Source organism: Glandiceps talaboti, chromosome 13 (genome assembly GCF_964340395.1).
Source record: "Glandiceps talaboti chromosome 13, keGlaTala1.1, whole genome shotgun sequence".
Classification (NCBI taxonomy): domain Eukaryota; kingdom Metazoa; phylum Hemichordata; class Enteropneusta; family Spengelidae; genus Glandiceps; species Glandiceps talaboti.
The window spans coordinates 12,600,840-12,618,479 of NC_135561.1; the positions used below are offsets into that span (position 1 = coordinate 12,600,840).

Genomic DNA, 17,640 nt, shown 5'->3' on the forward strand with positions numbered 1-17,640 from the left:
ACCAACTCACTGAAATAATTCATCACCAGAGGGCAGTATAGTCATCCTCGCATGATTGTGTGCATACTCACGACTAAAGGGTGCTACATTGTGAATCGTTGCCTGGCATGTTACCAACCTGATGCACATATATTGACTGTAATTGTTTTAGCAATATTAGTAGGCACCTGATATAGCAAGTTCACTGTGAATTTACTTTAAAAAGTTGCTGATGTCAAGTTACTTTTCCAATATATATTTTGCACAGCGGCTTTTATTTGTTTTGCAAACAATATTTATTACAATTTTTCTGTTTCGATAATGTCAATTATGACCTGTCTGCTTTGCCACAACAACAGAATAAGTCCTAGAGAGTGAAGTCTGTATGCATGCATCTCTACTTCTCTGTGTGTCCATAGTTCTCTACCTTACAGTCCACCTCTTTTGTCATTCTTGTTTCTCAGTATTTCTGTCTTGCTCCCTCTGAGTCTCTGTCTCTATATTTGAGTCTGTATTTTGTTTCCAGTTCAACCTGTGTTTGTGAATGTATTGTACATTGTACCCGGTCATACTATCACCTACCTACCTTCATTGTACCAACCCACCAGCATGCATACATACATACATACATACATACATACATACATACATACATATACACACACACACACACACACACATTATCATACACATACATACATACATACATACATACATACATACATACATACATACATACATACATACATACACACACACACACACACCATTCTCATTGATTAACCATATTGTCTTGCATGTTGTAAAGATTGTCTCTTTACTAGTGTCTCTGTCTGTCCCTGTCCCTGTCCCGGTCTAAGTATCGTTGGCACAATGCACAGGCTACTGCATGAAAGCCCCTATTCCTTACTGATTGTACTGAACAAAATGAATAAATCAATGCTAATGCTAGTACTGAAACACTTCAAACTTTGGATGTTGTAAAAGGATGCCTATATCATTGAAATGATTGGATATCAACCTTAATAAAATCTATGATTTTTAGCTAAAGTTTACTACCCTAATGCTCAAAATTGGGGAAAATCTGGCAAAAATCGTTGTTTCCTACGTTTCCAATCTTCAATTTCATCAGGACTTGGTAGGATGTACTCACTTGTAGATTATTCTTACTAAGAACTGCTTCATGAAAACTGTCATCGCACAGGATTGTGTGTGTTCAGTTGTTTGGTTGGTAACCCCTAGCTAAGGTAGCATGTGCCTCAGAAATATAAGACTTCAGCTTTTGCTGTTACTTTCTGAAAGAAAACTCCAATCCACTCTTAGTTGACATCAAATAAGGGTCACCATGGAATATTTTGAAACAGGATCAAATGGTCTAAGAATTAATTACTTCTGATTTGTCAGCATATTCAAATGACCAGCATGCAAGGAATAGACACAACTGTGATTTTCAAGATAAACACAATTGTTAAGACCCCTGTATAGAAACAATTAGCTTAGGAAAGTCCTATTGAAACAATCAACACCATAAATAGATGTCACCTCCTGTAATCAGATATTGCACATGGTGTCGATTGTTTGCATTGAACTTTCCAAAGCATGTAATTGTTTGTATACAGGGGTCTTATCATTTCAGTTTATCTTGAAAATCACAGTTGTGTCTATTCCTTTCAGGCTGGTCATTTGAATTTCATTGTAAATGATTGGCTTCCTTGTAGGCAGGATGGTGAATTACCAAATTGTTTCAAAATCCCATGAATAAGCCTTCAAGTATTGGGTGGCTCGTACCACTTTTGATTTTTGATGTGAAATATGCCTCGGAAATAAGTGGTGTAAACTTCTGTAGTCACCATGAGATATGTAGTATTATAGTTAGGCAAACTGAATACCCAATAATGTGTCTCAGATGTAATGAATAGAAAAAAATATACATGTACTAATCTCAGATATAATGATCATAGAAAAAATACATGTGTGACATGTATTAATCTCTGTTATGATAACTGTAATCTTGGATATAGTGAGTACTAAAAAAATACACATGAAATACACACTGTCAAGGCATAAATCAACAGTATTATGAGTGTATTGAATATTTCATATTTAGAACAAGTTAGAAATCTATCTCCATTGACCCATACATCTCATCAACCAATAGAAATTTATCTCTATTGACCCCGACATCTCATCAACCAATAGAAATCTATCTCTATTGACCCCGACATCTCATCAACCAATAGAAATCTATCTCTATTGACCCCGACATCTCATCAACCAATAGAAATCTATCTCTATTGACCCCGACATCTCATCAACCCATAGAAAGCTTCCCAGGTCATTTGCTGCAGTTTTCTATTTCATGATGAAAACACCTTACTGAGAGCAGTTGACCAATGGCTTTGCCCCCACCCAATCTGGTTAAAATCTGATGTTGTGAACATGGTGCAATTGTTTTATTTACCTTTGTTTCCTACTTTTTATTGTTGTTCTGAGTGAGCGTACTTTACAGACTAGGTACTTACTCAGAACAAAAAAAGGACATTAAAAGTAAGAAACAGAGGTAAATAAAGAAATCATGCCAAGTTTGCTACATCAGAATTTAATCAGATTGTGCCCCACCTGACTGTCAATAATCAAATGAACCAATGGTTGACTTCGAAGTCGGTTAAAGTTTGATAAGTGAGATCTTAGTGGGAAAGTTTGTCTCAACCCAATCTTATCCATCAAGATCTGTCTTATCAAACTCTAACCTTTACATATTGTCGCAAGTTAGCCAATGTTCCCATAAAAGGAACACCATTCCAAGAAATAGATATATTTTCATAAACTTTATATTCTCTCGAGTCATTTCATGGTTTCACATGAGATAAATTTGCGTGGAAACACCAAATTGAAACTCCATTTCACCTCCGTTGTTCTCATTCTGATATTCAGTGTGCATCTAATGCATATACTTGTCTGCTTAGTCCCATGAGGCAATGGTGGATCAGTGAAAAAGAAGTTTCGATTTTTTTTTGGCAATCGAGCAAAATTTATGTAATGTGAAATCATGAAATAGCTCTCCAGAACCGAAAAAAAATATATGAAAATACATTTATTTCCTGAAGTGGCGTTCCTCTTTAATGTGAGTCGATGGCTGTAATGTGAATCCAAATATGAGACTAAGGAATAAGTAATCAAAACGTGCTAGGGAGTAATGAAAGCTGTACAGGAATATGTGATGTACCCATTATAGAGTGGTGTAAGGGGGAAGGTACCATTGATTGAATGGATTTCATGTCTCTCTCTGAAATCTTCTCGTTCCTTGCACATGTTAGTAGCCTGTGTCTTGCCATCAAGTCCGTCCATGTAAATGTTTTAGTTTCTAGCTATTTGCATGAAAGCTGGTATGCAATGACAACTTATGCAGAACTTTCTTCCACTGATGTACATACGTACCACTGTGCAGACAAAACCCTACCATCATTGGCATAGCTCATTCAAATCAACCAAACCAAACCAAACCAAACCAAACCAAACCAAACCAAACATTTCTATACAACCTACCGTACTTTCCACTTTAAAAACAGAATATCTGCATTCAGAATACACAAATAAATGAAATGGAATGAAAGGAGAGAAAAAAAACAGACCTTTTTTTCGAAGGGTTCGGTAAAGTTAGCATTTCACCAGTTTCAAATGCCAATAGCAACCCTGTATTGACTCAACCTCAAGAATACACCGTGTGCCTCTCATTATCTCTCTCTCAGGTCGTTTTACTAAGCGAATCCAAAACTCGAAAGTTTGGAGCTTGATTTTGTAGTTCTTTTCTGACATAACCTATTTTTATGTTGGTACACTGGTACCACGTTTCTTCTTTTTCTATATATAGCACTGGGCATCAGTCAACAACTAACAAGTGAGTTATTACATCTCTACAACATATTTGGATTTAAGTTATTTTTTTTTGTTATAATTTGGTGAGCCGCCGCCAAGCCTTGTGCGCAGTATTTACCTGTTTGTTTAAACTATAAGAAGAAACGTCTGCATAAGTTTAAGTAAGGCCTTGTTATGCCCAATGAATGGGAAATTAAAAAAAAATGCTTTATGTGTTGCCTAGCAACTCACATGTACGCATGTTGGATGTAATGTGCTTTTTTTTTTGTCTTTTTTTCCTTGGGTTGTGTTTGCTTTCCATTATAGCAGTGGACATCTTTCAGGGAACAACAGCAAGTGAGTGGCTGTTATTTACTATCTACAAGTCTTGGTTTTCAACCCACTCTGAAAAAAAAAAAACAGTCTCTTTGTTCTTATATTTGCGTTTGTTTTGTTGTTGTTGAAATTTTTGTTATGTGACGCAGTCACCGGCATATTTACAACTGCAAACAAATGCTAATGTGATATAGTGCATAGTATACACTTCGCTATATTTAGACGTTTGATGTCTTTATCTAGTGTGTGTTCTGTATCTTATCTCTTCTTTTTTCATCATTATTCATAAACAAAAAAACCAAAAAAAAACCTGTGCAATTCAAGACACCAGCCTAGGCCCCACAATTTCAATTCTTTCCTTGCGTTATGAGCAAGTGGTTTCTGTGGACAAATAATTCAAAACATACACCAATGACAAAAAATGCTCACTGAAATACACATTCTAAATATCTTTCTAACATTGATGCAACCAAAAAATAAAAAGAACTTGCTTTTTATAGTACAGTGATCTCCTTAAGCTATAGTGCAGGCAAACCAATACCATGGAATGAAAGCATGTTCTACCCTTGTACTGGGATTATATTTTCACATACATTTAAAGGACTACAAAGTCCTGAATTTTTTTCTTCCCTTGTAAGGAAAATCATCCAGCAAAAAAAAAAATTCAACAAACTGATAGCACTCGGTAAATTGTATGTGGTGAAAAGTATAAAAAGACATTTTGTTTGCATTTTTTATTTGATTATTCAGAAGAGCATTACTGGTAGGTTAGTGTCAGCTGACTCCAGGCTGTAATTTGATTGGGTAATGAATGAAATATGCTAATTATTCAGCTGGCAACTCACTACAGAGTATTTTGATTGGATAAGAAGATGCAACATACATAATCTGTTGTTATCTGATCTAACAAAGTAATTTGATTGGATAAGAGTGTAAAGTACATGTGAAGTGTTGTCAGCTGACCCCTTACCAGTAATTTGATTGGATAATAAAATAAATGCGACACAAACTGTTGTGAGGTAATATAACACTATTAAAATAAAGAAGGAAATAAGTTTTGGAATACTTTATTTATCAAAGATTTTCTGTTTTAATGAAAAGTTTTTTTTGGATATTATTTAAACTGGGTTAAGTTGAAATGTAAAGAAAGCCTTGGTGAAAGGTTTTGGCAATTTGTAGAAAAGTTGGATTAGGAGGTGTAAACCTGATCACTTGCCTAACTCTAACTCCCTAGCTTGAATAAAATAATGCGTCTTTTGTACACTCTGTGCACATCATGCCAAATTCAATCAAAGCAGGTAAGTGACACAAGTGAAGTAAGAAAGAAATGCAGAGGAAAATAAAGTATTCCACTATATATATGATATATATATATATATAGTCATATATAATATAGTTATATGTATTTACTATCTGCAGTCATCTACAGTTTGATTGGCTGAGACAGATTTAAAAACTTACACCTGCCCGCTCATCACAAAAGCACAAAAAATGTTTGTGTAATGACACTAAATCTTGTTTTATCACAAGACATGTTGTAGCTTGTACATCAAAATTTCAATAGTTTCAAGTCTAACTTGAAAGAGTTAAGTTCAACTATCTATGGTGTATGATTATGAATATGAATTGTAGGTATCTGGGCTGGTATCATTTACTCATAACAGGTTGAAGACTAAGAATTAGTGGTGTTGAATATTATTATTGGTTGCCTTGCGTTGTATAGAAATCCCATAATTAAGCTGAACTCTTCCTTGATTTGTGCTGCTAATAATGTAACGCTGTGCTCTCAGCTCCTGCTCTTACTAAAAGAAAGTAGATGTTAGTTACACCTTGTGTCTTGTCTACTGTTCTGTTCTTTGCACTCACACATATCTACAACATTAAACGCAATGGTGTCATTGTAGGCTATTTCTACTTTCATGTGTAAGGTTAAACGGTGACATTATTGCTAACAACAATCACAAATAATTCAACTATCTATTGCATTGTTCACCAGCTTTGTTTTCTTAGTGAACAAATCATCCAATTCAAGTATTGAATTGACGTCACTTTCAGCTGAAGAATGACATAAATACATACATACATACATACATACATACCGATATACATACATACATACATACATACATACATACATACATACATACATACATACATACATACATACATACATACAAACAAAGAAACAAAAAGTAAAATGAACAAAAAACTGCTGTGAAACCAATTATTGATACAAATCTAAATATAAACTTTGTGTCTTGTCCACATTATCTTTGTTCTTTTATCTTGGCACCATTATAGCAAAACATAAAAATAACAAATAAGATGTAAATATATTTCACGCTCAAATAACTGTCATCTTACTACATATGTATGCTGATGTTTTCTTGTTTCCATCGTTGCTATATCATAAACATTAGTTTGTCACTTAGAAAATGAATTTCCCAAAATTAAAACTTAGATTTCTGTGCTTTAATTCAGATATCCCCAGTGATTTCCACTGTGAACAACTTGTAAAAAATCTTTACATCCACTGCAGAACATATCTGGCATTTGCTTCTATCTGGACAACAGTAGTGGACGTTTGAACATTTTCTTTAACCAAGTCAACTGTCCACCCTAAAAAATCAGTATTATCAGTACAGACTTTTATTGTACTGTGAAGGGCTATAGACTAGGTGACACTGCCTTTACTTTTAAACTTGTACAGAAAGAAGTAAACACGAGATACTACCAAACCAGAGTGACTATAGAGTTTCAGTTAGGCAGCACAATAATCGTTAACCCGTTCGTAACGAATTACACAAAATACAGGCACTGATTGCACACACACACACACATGAAATGTTACCTTTTATCTAATTTTGAACACAAACAGTTTTGTGTTTGAATCTTCCTTGTTTCATCCAACAGTGATGTTTGTTTATGTTCACAGTGAGATAAAATGTATCATTTTATGTGTTTGCTGTTTATCACTTTTATGTAATTTGTAACTAAAAAAAACGTGTGAGACATAAAAAAAAACTTTGTGTTGTCTAAAAGAAACTCTATAGTCACTATGGTTTGGTAGTAAGTTCTGCAACAGGTGTAAACAAGTGTAGGTTAAAATGAAAGTTAGTAAACGATACTAAAAGTATAGTATGCTATAATGACTTGTCATTATTTTAATTGTAAATGTCTCCTGAAGTGTTACTGATAATATTGTATTCTTTTCTTTGTAGCGGGGAAGGGAGTCACCACTCCGGATCGACTGGAAATGGGGAGAGAACTCATTCAGCAATGGCAAGAGCTGTACAGGTTCATCAAGACACCCAGAAGGTCATGTACTTTGCCTGAGAATCGTGGTCATTGCCATTATCACCAACGCTGGATTTTACTGCCACGTCTACAAACATGTTACTATGCAGGGGGTGTAAGAAGAATCTCTGCAATGCGCCAGGATAGATAACAATCAAACTTCTAAATTGTACAATTTATCAAGATGAAAAGAATCAATTGATTGATTGATTGATTTGATAATTTTAAAAAATTGTGCTGGTACTCTAAGATATTTTATAATGTATATGGCATGACCTTATGACCATTTGTAGTGTTAATAGCTATTTTTTTTTAGTGTGCACCTTTTTTTTGCTCGATGATGTAATGGATGATTGTGTGCTGTGTTTCTTTATCTGCTGTACATTTACAGAGTATGCGTTTTGCGCTAACGTCATGGCTGCGATTGTTGACATGGATCAAATATTGATAATAGTTAATAAGTCACTTAAAATGTTGATTTCAATACTATGTATTTGGGTTAAGTGCTTAAAATCTGGTCAGAAAGCTCTCTCCAACATAATGTTGTTTTACCTTTTGCAGTATTGATGCAAATTGAAAAACCTTAAAATGTGTAATTTGAAATTCTTAGTGCAAGTTAATTCTTATAAGGTGTTTTCATCATGTAATGGCATGAGCCTCTATTTTTCTTGTAGGCCATTTGCAGTTCCAAACCTGCTATTAAACAAAAGTCGCAGACAACTTTGAGTGCCAACATGAAACTTTTTTCAGAGAAAATTTATGTATGTAACAATTTCTGTATGTAGTATTTAGGTGCTGCAGCAAATGACTTCTCAGTGTTGTTTGGTGATTTGTCATAAAGATTAGAAGGTTCAGCTGCAAATATATAAAGTAGAAATAAAAATTGAAAAAAATTGAGAGAGAAAAGAATTATATATAGGTTGGAGCCATCTTTCTGACCTACAAAAGAGGAATTTACCAACGAAGACCTGATCTTGACCTCATTTCAGAACTCCAAAATATTTTGAACTGTATGTAGTTTATTAAAAATTTTCTGGTCATTATCAGAGTTGACTTTTCTTGACAGTGAGATAAGGTGTGAATTCTTTAAAATATAAACAAAAAAATGTCACCGTGGTCATTAGTCAGATAATATAGGTGTGAATACATGTTTCTTGGCAATATTACGCCACGCTGACAATATGCCACAAAGTCTTTCACAAGTTACAACAACTACAACAACAACATTAAGAGCCAGACTTATTTATTTCTGAAGTCTTCAACATAATCTACATTGTTACTACTATAAAGTGAGCTATACTGTCTAGAAGTAGGAATCAGTAGAAGCTCACAGCAGCATTGCTTGCAAGATATCATCTTAGCTTGTCAGCTTTAGGTAGCTAGTGGAGAGCAAAGCTTAAGATTGCAAGATAGCCAAATTGGAACATGGCATAAGATTGCAAAATAGCCAAAGGGCAGTTTATACACTGAATCATAAGCATGGGGGTCTTGTGTAGAACAGTGGTTATTCGTAATGAATTATACAAATCAGGATTATGTTAGGGGATCAAACTGTATTCCTATTTTAACAAACCCCCTAACTCCCTAGTTTTGATAGTCCACTTCTATATTCATACCAAAGCAAGCCAGCATTGGTATATAAAACGTTGTTATCTTAGATTGCCTACAACTTTGTGTATATTTAGCAGTTAGCTAAGTGTACAGCTACATAGCATTGCTAGTCTCAGGCATACAACTTTGCATACATCATACTACCATACTGAGCCACATTAGCACCCTCTCGCGGGTATAACAAGCTAGCTGACATTTCAATGAATCCACTTAATATATAGCATTTACCAATAAATATCCTTCTTGTTAAGTATATGCTGAAAGAAATCATTGCAAGCTAACCAGCAGTTTAGAAACCATTTCAACGACGCATATTAGCAATGTAGTCAAATCACATAACATAAGAATGCATTTGAATTACTTAATTAAACACAGGTTGTAACTTTGCAATATGGCATATTCACAAGCAGTGTGGTGCAAACGCAAGCATAGCTAAATAGACTGGAGAAGGAAAGATTAACTGGTATATATAAATATGCGTAGTATATGTGTGTGTGGACAGTGCTAATGCATGTTGGTGCATATGTTGTCCATTTCAACTTTATATATGTATTAATATATCTTACATTCTGCATGATATTTTGCTTCTAATAATCTCTCTTCCACTTCACATACCAAGACATATCATATGAGCTGGCCGTAATAATGTGCAAAACAGAAAAAAAAAAGATTCCCTAGCCAACTCACTAAAAAATTTATAAAAAGAAACTGACATATCAAACTACAATAAAATCTTGTCAATATTGTCTTTGACCAGCTGTTTACTTATCAAATTGGAAAACTTGTATCTTGTAATTTCACGTAACTTGTGTAATGTTTATGCAATATTGGAGAATTATCCGTGTATATGCAAACCGTATTTGTTTCAACTCAGCTACTGTGGAAGTATTATTAGTTGTAAGTGCCCTCGAAGAAAAAAAACAGATACAAAAAATCCATTTCATATATTGTGATTACACTCCAAAGTACCTATGTATGTAGCAATGAAAAAGACTTATTTTAAATTTCTGAGGATTATTTTAAAGTGCCGAAATTATTTGCTCATTTTTTGAAAGTAAGTGATTTTATTACTCCCCGGAGAAATACTTTAATGGTTCTGAGTTTTTGTACCTGCTTAATGCGCTTACCAACAGTCGACAAATCAGATTTTTATGATCACCTGCACATTTACAGGACTTTTGTTTTCATTTGACTTTGAGTTTCTTTGTAATGGTATCTACGTACCTCATTCCAAACGTTTGGCAGAAAATTCTTATTGATCAACTGACAGTGACACCCTCCCACTCATCTATGAAATAGACTGATCCACAGTTTATCACAAATGGAACGTACCATGTTTTAACAATTTACAGGGATGTTTAAAGGGGGTGACTATACAATTTAAATGGCATTCTAGTAGTCAAGTCTTTTGTCTGAAGTCACTCTCACCCCTGCGTTTACTATGATAAAAAATCCCAGTTCAAGTTCATGTTGTTACATTTCTTTATGATCTGTGCAATATTATAAATAAATTGATGCTTTACCTAAAGAAAAAATTAACATCTGAAATTAATCCGAAGCTTTACTCTTTGATATTATCTGTTTATGAAACGGATAAACTTGTCATCATCTCAAATATGGTAATTTTGAGAGTCATACCTATTTTTTTGCAAGTTAGTGAATTGTGTACAGTTTTGAAGCAGAGTGGTAGTTCTCTGCTAACCTGTAAACACTTATCAACATACATGCAGTACTTGTTCAGATTCATTTTTTAAACTTGAAAGTGGCACAAGCTGAGTTTGTACGGTTTTTTGAAGCGAAAATAATACATAAACCTGCAATTAAACTATACTAGTATAAGGTTAATGTTAATGTATGTCTTCTATGATATTACAATTGTTTTCTTGCATTGTTCTTGCACAGTTGACTGCAAAGGAACGAGTTCCACGACCCTTTAAGAAATTATGTCATCCGATTGATATCTTATTAACAGGTCAGAGTTCAGCCAATGACAAGTGGTGAAGTATGTTTTGGAATACTGCGAGTACCTTTTATAAAATATACAGGATAAAATTTCACCCCCAAAAACATATAAACTCGGCTTGTGTGCACCCCTTCAATGTTTTGTTTGCTTTTACTATTGGCATAAGGCAGCTTACATACAGATGACTTTCATATAATGTATATCACGAAATAAGATTAGAAGGGACCAGTTTGTACTTGGCAATACTTCATAATAATAACAAAACAATAAATTAGAAGGTTTTTTTATTGGTGGAAAGTACAAGACAATAAATTAGGTTTGTTGGTTTTTTTTGTTTGTTTGTTTTTTTTTTGGGGGGGGGATCGTAACTGGATTTGTGGAAAGTGTAAAAGGATTGCTATGATATTTAAAATAACAAATTCTCATGCAAATACGCTGTATTACGTAGCTATTAGTGTTACAAATAATACAGGACATAGCAACGCTAGATTTGGTGTATTGGATATACTAATTTCCTCCAGCAAGAATACATGATCAAAGTAGATAATTTCACTTGCTGATAAGAAATTATCTTCAACAAGAGAATGAAAGAGATGATTTAGCACTTAGACTCCTTCTAAACTTACTAACCCATGGTCAATATTGAACAGGGGAGACTATATTTATCAGGAATACTTGCAAATATAACACTTTGATCAAAGACTCACTTATATAAAGGAAAAACCATATTACCAGACTTAAAAGAGACAAACTCGAGTGATATTACATCGTTTTTATCTTCTAGACACATATGGGATTTTCTCAGTTTATTTTCTTGATTTGTGAATTCAGTATTTGTACTTGTGAATCAACTTTCTGAGTTGAACTATCAGAATTATAGTAGTATTTTAGAAAGATTGTTTGAATTTATAAATCATCGTAATAATGTATTAAGGCAGTTTCCATGGTTTCTCAACGTTTTAAAATAGCCTATTTCCTCTGCCATTAAGTCTCTTTTGTTTGTATTTTGTGTCTTCTTTGGATAACAAGTATGTATATTTTATATAAAGCTATCAGTGTTATTTATAGCATAGATGTCTCTCCTACAGTCACCTTATTTTTATTGAGTTTGACTTCTTTTTTTTGGAATAATCAATAAATAACAAACCTGATCTCTTGGATAAAGTATTCTTCCTTCTTCCATTCTGAATTGTATTCAAATCTTTGGACTTGGCTAAATTTGTTGTAATTTTTGAAAAAATGCTTCTAAACTCGGTGTTATCGCTTTGCTCTTACCACCGTTATGTGAATGTAAAATATGCAAATATATACATCCTCTATACATGTTTCAGAGATAATCTTTTAATTGTCTTCTTTTTGGGAAAAAAAAAATGTCCTGACGTGTCCAGATGCTGTTTTCTCATAAAAAGTTAGTATTTTCTCGGTTTCACAGTATGTATCATAACAGATGTTAGTATTGCTTCTGGCATGAGAATGGCAAAAGTTGTAAGTTGTGTATTTTGTTCGAAATTGTATATACACCATACGACAAAAAATGAAAAAAAAAGTCAGTACATTTACTTTTGTCAATTTGACCTCTGAAAATACAAAACATGGACAAAACATGTCTGCCTGCAAGTCTTAAATCGACCAAACAAAATTAGTGAAAATTCCTACACATTCATTACTCTGTTTTTATTATAAAAATGGAAATATGCATAGGGGAACCGAGAAAGCATTTATATATCTTTACAAGTAACAGTGACCTCTCCACTGAATGTATTTTTGAAGTGGTGAAAGTGCCGGGAAATTTTAAACAGTCGTATCAGGACAGTGAAGTAGCAAGGAAAGCAAATTTTGATTTTTAATATCGTAATAACAAAAGTGACAGAAAGCAAACATTAATGTTTATTTGATGAACTAGAAACTCATTTCAATGTTTATTGCGAGGCTAGCCAGGTGTTTCTTAATATTTTGTCAGTGAATTCAGAGACAGCCTGGAAGACTTTAACTTGACAGGTCAAATGATGTCATTTATATATTCAATACATTTTAGAGAAAAGAAGTTGTTAACTGTTTTGAGTCCTATAATGCTGATGTAATTACTTTTTTCCCCATCTTATTTACTTATTGAACTGCAATATATAGACCCTTCACCTTTCACTGGTAGTTGATATTTTGTGTCCATATGACGTGTCAGTTGTGGTGTTGGATTGCAATAACAATGTTAGCAATAATAGTAGCTATATCGAATACTTGTCTCTTGTCGTTATTATTCCCCTGCCCCCCGACTAGTCTACAGGCATTGGTGTGGAATTTGTAATCATCTCTTTTATACCAAGCTTGTAACCAGAGTGCAAAATCCTTGTTATTCATTAGGTATTCATAGGGTGTGCCTACATAGAAGATGATTGGTCAATGCACTTATGACATTGCATTATGAAATAATTTAAAACATTTGAAATGGTATGCAGTCATAGGGAACTCATATAAAAGATGATTGGCCAATGCACTTATCACATCACATTATGGGGGGGGGGGGTGTTATGTAAATCTAAACAGATTTGAACTGGTTTGCATCATTAGTTATTCGTAAGGAACACTTCCATTGAAGCTGATTGGTCAATGCACATAAGACCTCACATAAATATAAATAGATTTGGATTAGGCTGCATTCATAGGGAAAACTTACATAGAAGATGATTTTTCAATACACATGGCATGTAAATTTACACAAATTTGAGTGGTCTGCATTCACCAGAATTTTCATTGGCAATATTTACAGAGAAAATGATTGGAAAATACACATGCCATATTATGGGCAGAAGGAAAGCATCCCCTGATTATGAGTCAGGTTAATCAAACCTAAATGCTTTCTTAGATTGTCATTACGACCAAGGATTGCAAGCTGCAATTACAAGTCTTGTGTATAAAAAAGTTAACTGCCAAATCCAAACCAACATCTACAATATTAACACCTAATCCTGCCTGCTAGACGTGTGAGTGGCTAAAATGAGGGGTCAAAATGAAACTGTTGGATTGGTCCCACTGATTAGAAAGCCTACTGTAATTATTAACAAAGACAGTTGATGCCATGCTGTGTTGGATTACGGACCAATCAGAATAAGCCTTGTAAAACACTTCAATGTTATATGTGGAAGCGAGAATATATTATAACCTAGAGCCGAAAAGTTTGGTCTGATTCATGAGAAACCAGAAAGTGTTGTTTGATTATAATTACTATAAAGTATCATTTAATGTGAATCTATCAGTGGGAACCTTCCAATGGCTTTATGTCATCCCCAAGTGTATGGGTGATTTTTAGCACAACTGAACTTGTTCAGTAGTGCTATAGGGATCGCCCGGCGTCTGTCTGTCTGTGTGTGTGGATGTGTGTGTGTGTGTGTGTGTGTAAACAACTTAAAGTCAAAAACCGCTGAACCGATTGCCACGATATTTGGTGGGTCCATTACTTTGGGTGTCTAGTTGGGAAATTGTTCAAATCAAAATGATCACATCACAGGTGTGTGATTTGGGTCAAAAAATGTGATTTTTGGTCAAAAAACTTAAACTCAGAAATTACTGGGCAGATCGGTGCGAAATTTGGTGGGAACATTCTTAAGGGGGTGTAAAATAAGATTTGTTCATGACGGGATGATTCCATCAGTGATATGCAAATTAGGGCTAAAAATGTGTCTTTTTGGTTAAAAATCTATAATTCTAAAACTACTGAGCAGATTGGGCTGAAATTTAATGGGAATGTATCTAGGGATGTATGGACGAAGAAATATTAAGCATACCATGATTCCATGAGTGATATGCAAATTAGGTGTAAAAATGTTCATTTTTGGTCAAAAACTTATATCTCAAAAAGTACTTGGTCAATTAGTCTGAAACTTGGCGAGATGTTTCTGAAACTGTTATTCTGCAGATTTTCTTAAAAACATTTTGACAAAATTGGCCCTAGCGACCATGACCACGCCCTTTAGCAACAACCAAATGGCAGTATATTTTGGTCAAATAACAACATCATCTGGTAAGCAAGTGAGTAGACATTCAAAAAATGTATGCAAATACCCTAGCAACCATGACCACGCCCATAGCAACAGCCAAACGGTGGTGTATTTCACAAAGATAACAACAGGGTTTAATAGATAATTGAATAAACATCCAAAAAATGTATGTAAATTTGCATAGCAACAAGACCACGCCCATAACAACAGCCAAATAATCACGTATATTGCAAAGATAACAACAGGAATAGAAAGACAGATGAATAAACATTCAAAAAATGTATGCAAATACCCTAGTAACCATGACCACTCCCATAGCAACAGCCAAACGGTGGTGTATTTCACAAAGATAACAACAGGGTTTAATAGACAATTGAATAAACATTCAAAAAATGTATGTAAATTTTCCTAGCAACAAGACCACGCCCATAGCAACAGCCAAATGATCACGTATATTGCAAAGACAATATCAGGAATTCATACACAAGTGAACAAAAACATACACAAATGTATGCAAATATATCTAACAACATGACCACGCCCATTGCAACAGCCAAATGATAGCATTTATCGTAAAGATAGCAACATGGTTGGATAGGCAACTGGATAGTTATTCAGCAAATAAACACCTATTGTTAGCACAGACTAGCATATGGATAAACATTTTAAAAAACTACAGTTGTGCTACAACGCCATTGGCGGTATTTTTAGTACCTCCATTACAAATCAAGATTTACATCATAACTCAAGAACTATTAGAGACAAGTCATTGAGAATGACATATTCCCCACTATGATTGGGTTTTAAGGAATTATCACTACTCTGATCACGCAACAACACTTGTGAACCTAAATGCTTGTTGGACATGGAACATGCCTACAATGATAAAGGATGGGTCGGGTATGGGGGATCGTATCACGACGAAAATGGATATGCACATGTATGTCATAGAACACTGTCCTAATACCAACTTTGAATGAGATCTGTTCAAGCATGTCTGAGTTGTGGCTTTGGACATAGAAAAATCGCAAACAAAATGGCTGCCAGGCGGCCATATTGGATCGTATCACAACAACAATGAATATGCACATGTATGTCATAGAACACTGTCCTAATACCAACTTCGAATGAGATCTGTTTAAGCATGTCTGAGTTATGGCTTTGGACATAGAAAAATCGCAAACAAAATGGCTGCCAGGCGGCCATATTGGATCGTATCACGATGAAAATGGATATGCACATGTATGTCATAGAACACTGTCCTAATACCAACTTTGAATGAGATCTGTTCAAGTATGTATGAGTTAAGGCTTTAGACAGGGAAAATTTGCAAACAAAATGGCTGCTAGGCGGCCATATTGGATCGTATCATGAAACAAATTGATGTGCATATGTATGCCATTGTATGTTGCCCCTGTACCAAGTTTGAAAAAAATCGGTCCAGGCATCTCCAAGAAACGGCTGCGGACGCATGGACAGACGGAACCCAATCCATAAGTCCCCGTCCCGGACTTTGTCCGGCGGGGACTAATAAAGACTGGTACAGTGTCTACCTCCATATCGTATAAGGGCAAGATTTGTTGTAAAATCCACTATTTCTGTAGTCTTTTCTTTATATGGGACTGGCTTGGGAGTAATAAGACATCTGATAGACATTTCCTTTCTCATCAGATGTGATGGTTCTGCAAGTCCCTTTGATTTTGACCTTTATCTTTTAGTTCATATATGCATTTCATCTTTTTGTCACGCAAATAAAATATTGGGAGATGGAGGAAGGGTGTTGTGTCTGTCTGTATGTAGACTTGTTTGAATTAGAACATTGGAGGTTTGAATTCACGAACCATATTGTTGCATTTGGGGAAACAACACCATTAACTGTTAAGATACACCATTGTTGTTGAGAGTCTATCAGGGAAAGGTATATGCATTCATCACCTTGGTCATAACCCCAGGGATAAGTTCGTACCATAGTGTACTGAACAATACACCGGAATCGTATATTAGTCCGGAATCAGTCAGTACAAAACACAGCTACAGGTCAGGTGCTGACCTAACCTGGCCAGCATGTGGCCTGTACCTGCACTTTGCACTGACAAATACATATATACATGTTAAACTTTATAGATAGTTATCCAGGAGTTAAAAGTGACATTTCGTCTAGCCATTCATATTTTGTTATTTTCATTTCTGTGTATGTCGGTAAAGTTTCTGTTCGTCACTTCTTCAAGACAAGAAAAAAACAGTATCGTCCTGTGACGATTCCATGTTTTAAAAAAATCCTCAATACGATTTTAACACACACTGTTACCAATTATGTTAGTCATGCTATGGTTTTACATGTTGTTAAAATGCGTTTCGAAGTGGTGCACGGTGGGTTTCTATCACACACATGTACACGCAGACATGGTGTCATTGTATGTAATCACTGGTCAGTGAACACACACCCATGTAAATATATGAATATTCATTCGGCATATATAAGTAACCAGGGATTATACGGGACACATCTAGTGTTGATCAGCTCCAATTTCCCTCCTTGACTTTTCTCATGGTGAGTGGGACGATCAGGATGGATCACAGTGTACTCGGTAGAACTAACTCATAAAT

General features: G+C 34.7%; 1 protein-coding gene across 7 annotated transcripts in view; it reads left to right on the forward strand.

Annotated features, from left to right (window-relative positions):
• Nucleotides 1–13,273, forward strand: part of LOC144444700 (protein argonaute-2-like) — a 46,803-nt gene extending 33,530 nt beyond the window's left edge. For 2 of the 7 annotated variants that reach the window (XM_078134214.1, XM_078134216.1), the window contains exons 20-22: nucleotides 3,851–3,877; nucleotides 4,162–4,191; nucleotides 7,392–13,273. In XM_078134214.1, coding sequence (XP_077990340.1) covers nucleotides 3,851–3,877; nucleotides 4,162–4,191; nucleotides 7,392–7,506 — 172 coding nt within the window. In that variant the 3' untranslated portion in view covers nucleotides 7,507–13,273. The remainder of the gene's footprint in view (nucleotides 1–3,850; nucleotides 3,878–4,161; nucleotides 4,192–7,391) is intronic. The other 5 variants (XM_078134215.1, XM_078134218.1, XM_078134217.1 and 2 more) reach the window with 5 other exon arrangements.
• The last annotated feature ends 4,367 nt before the right edge of the window (nucleotides 13,274–17,640 follow it).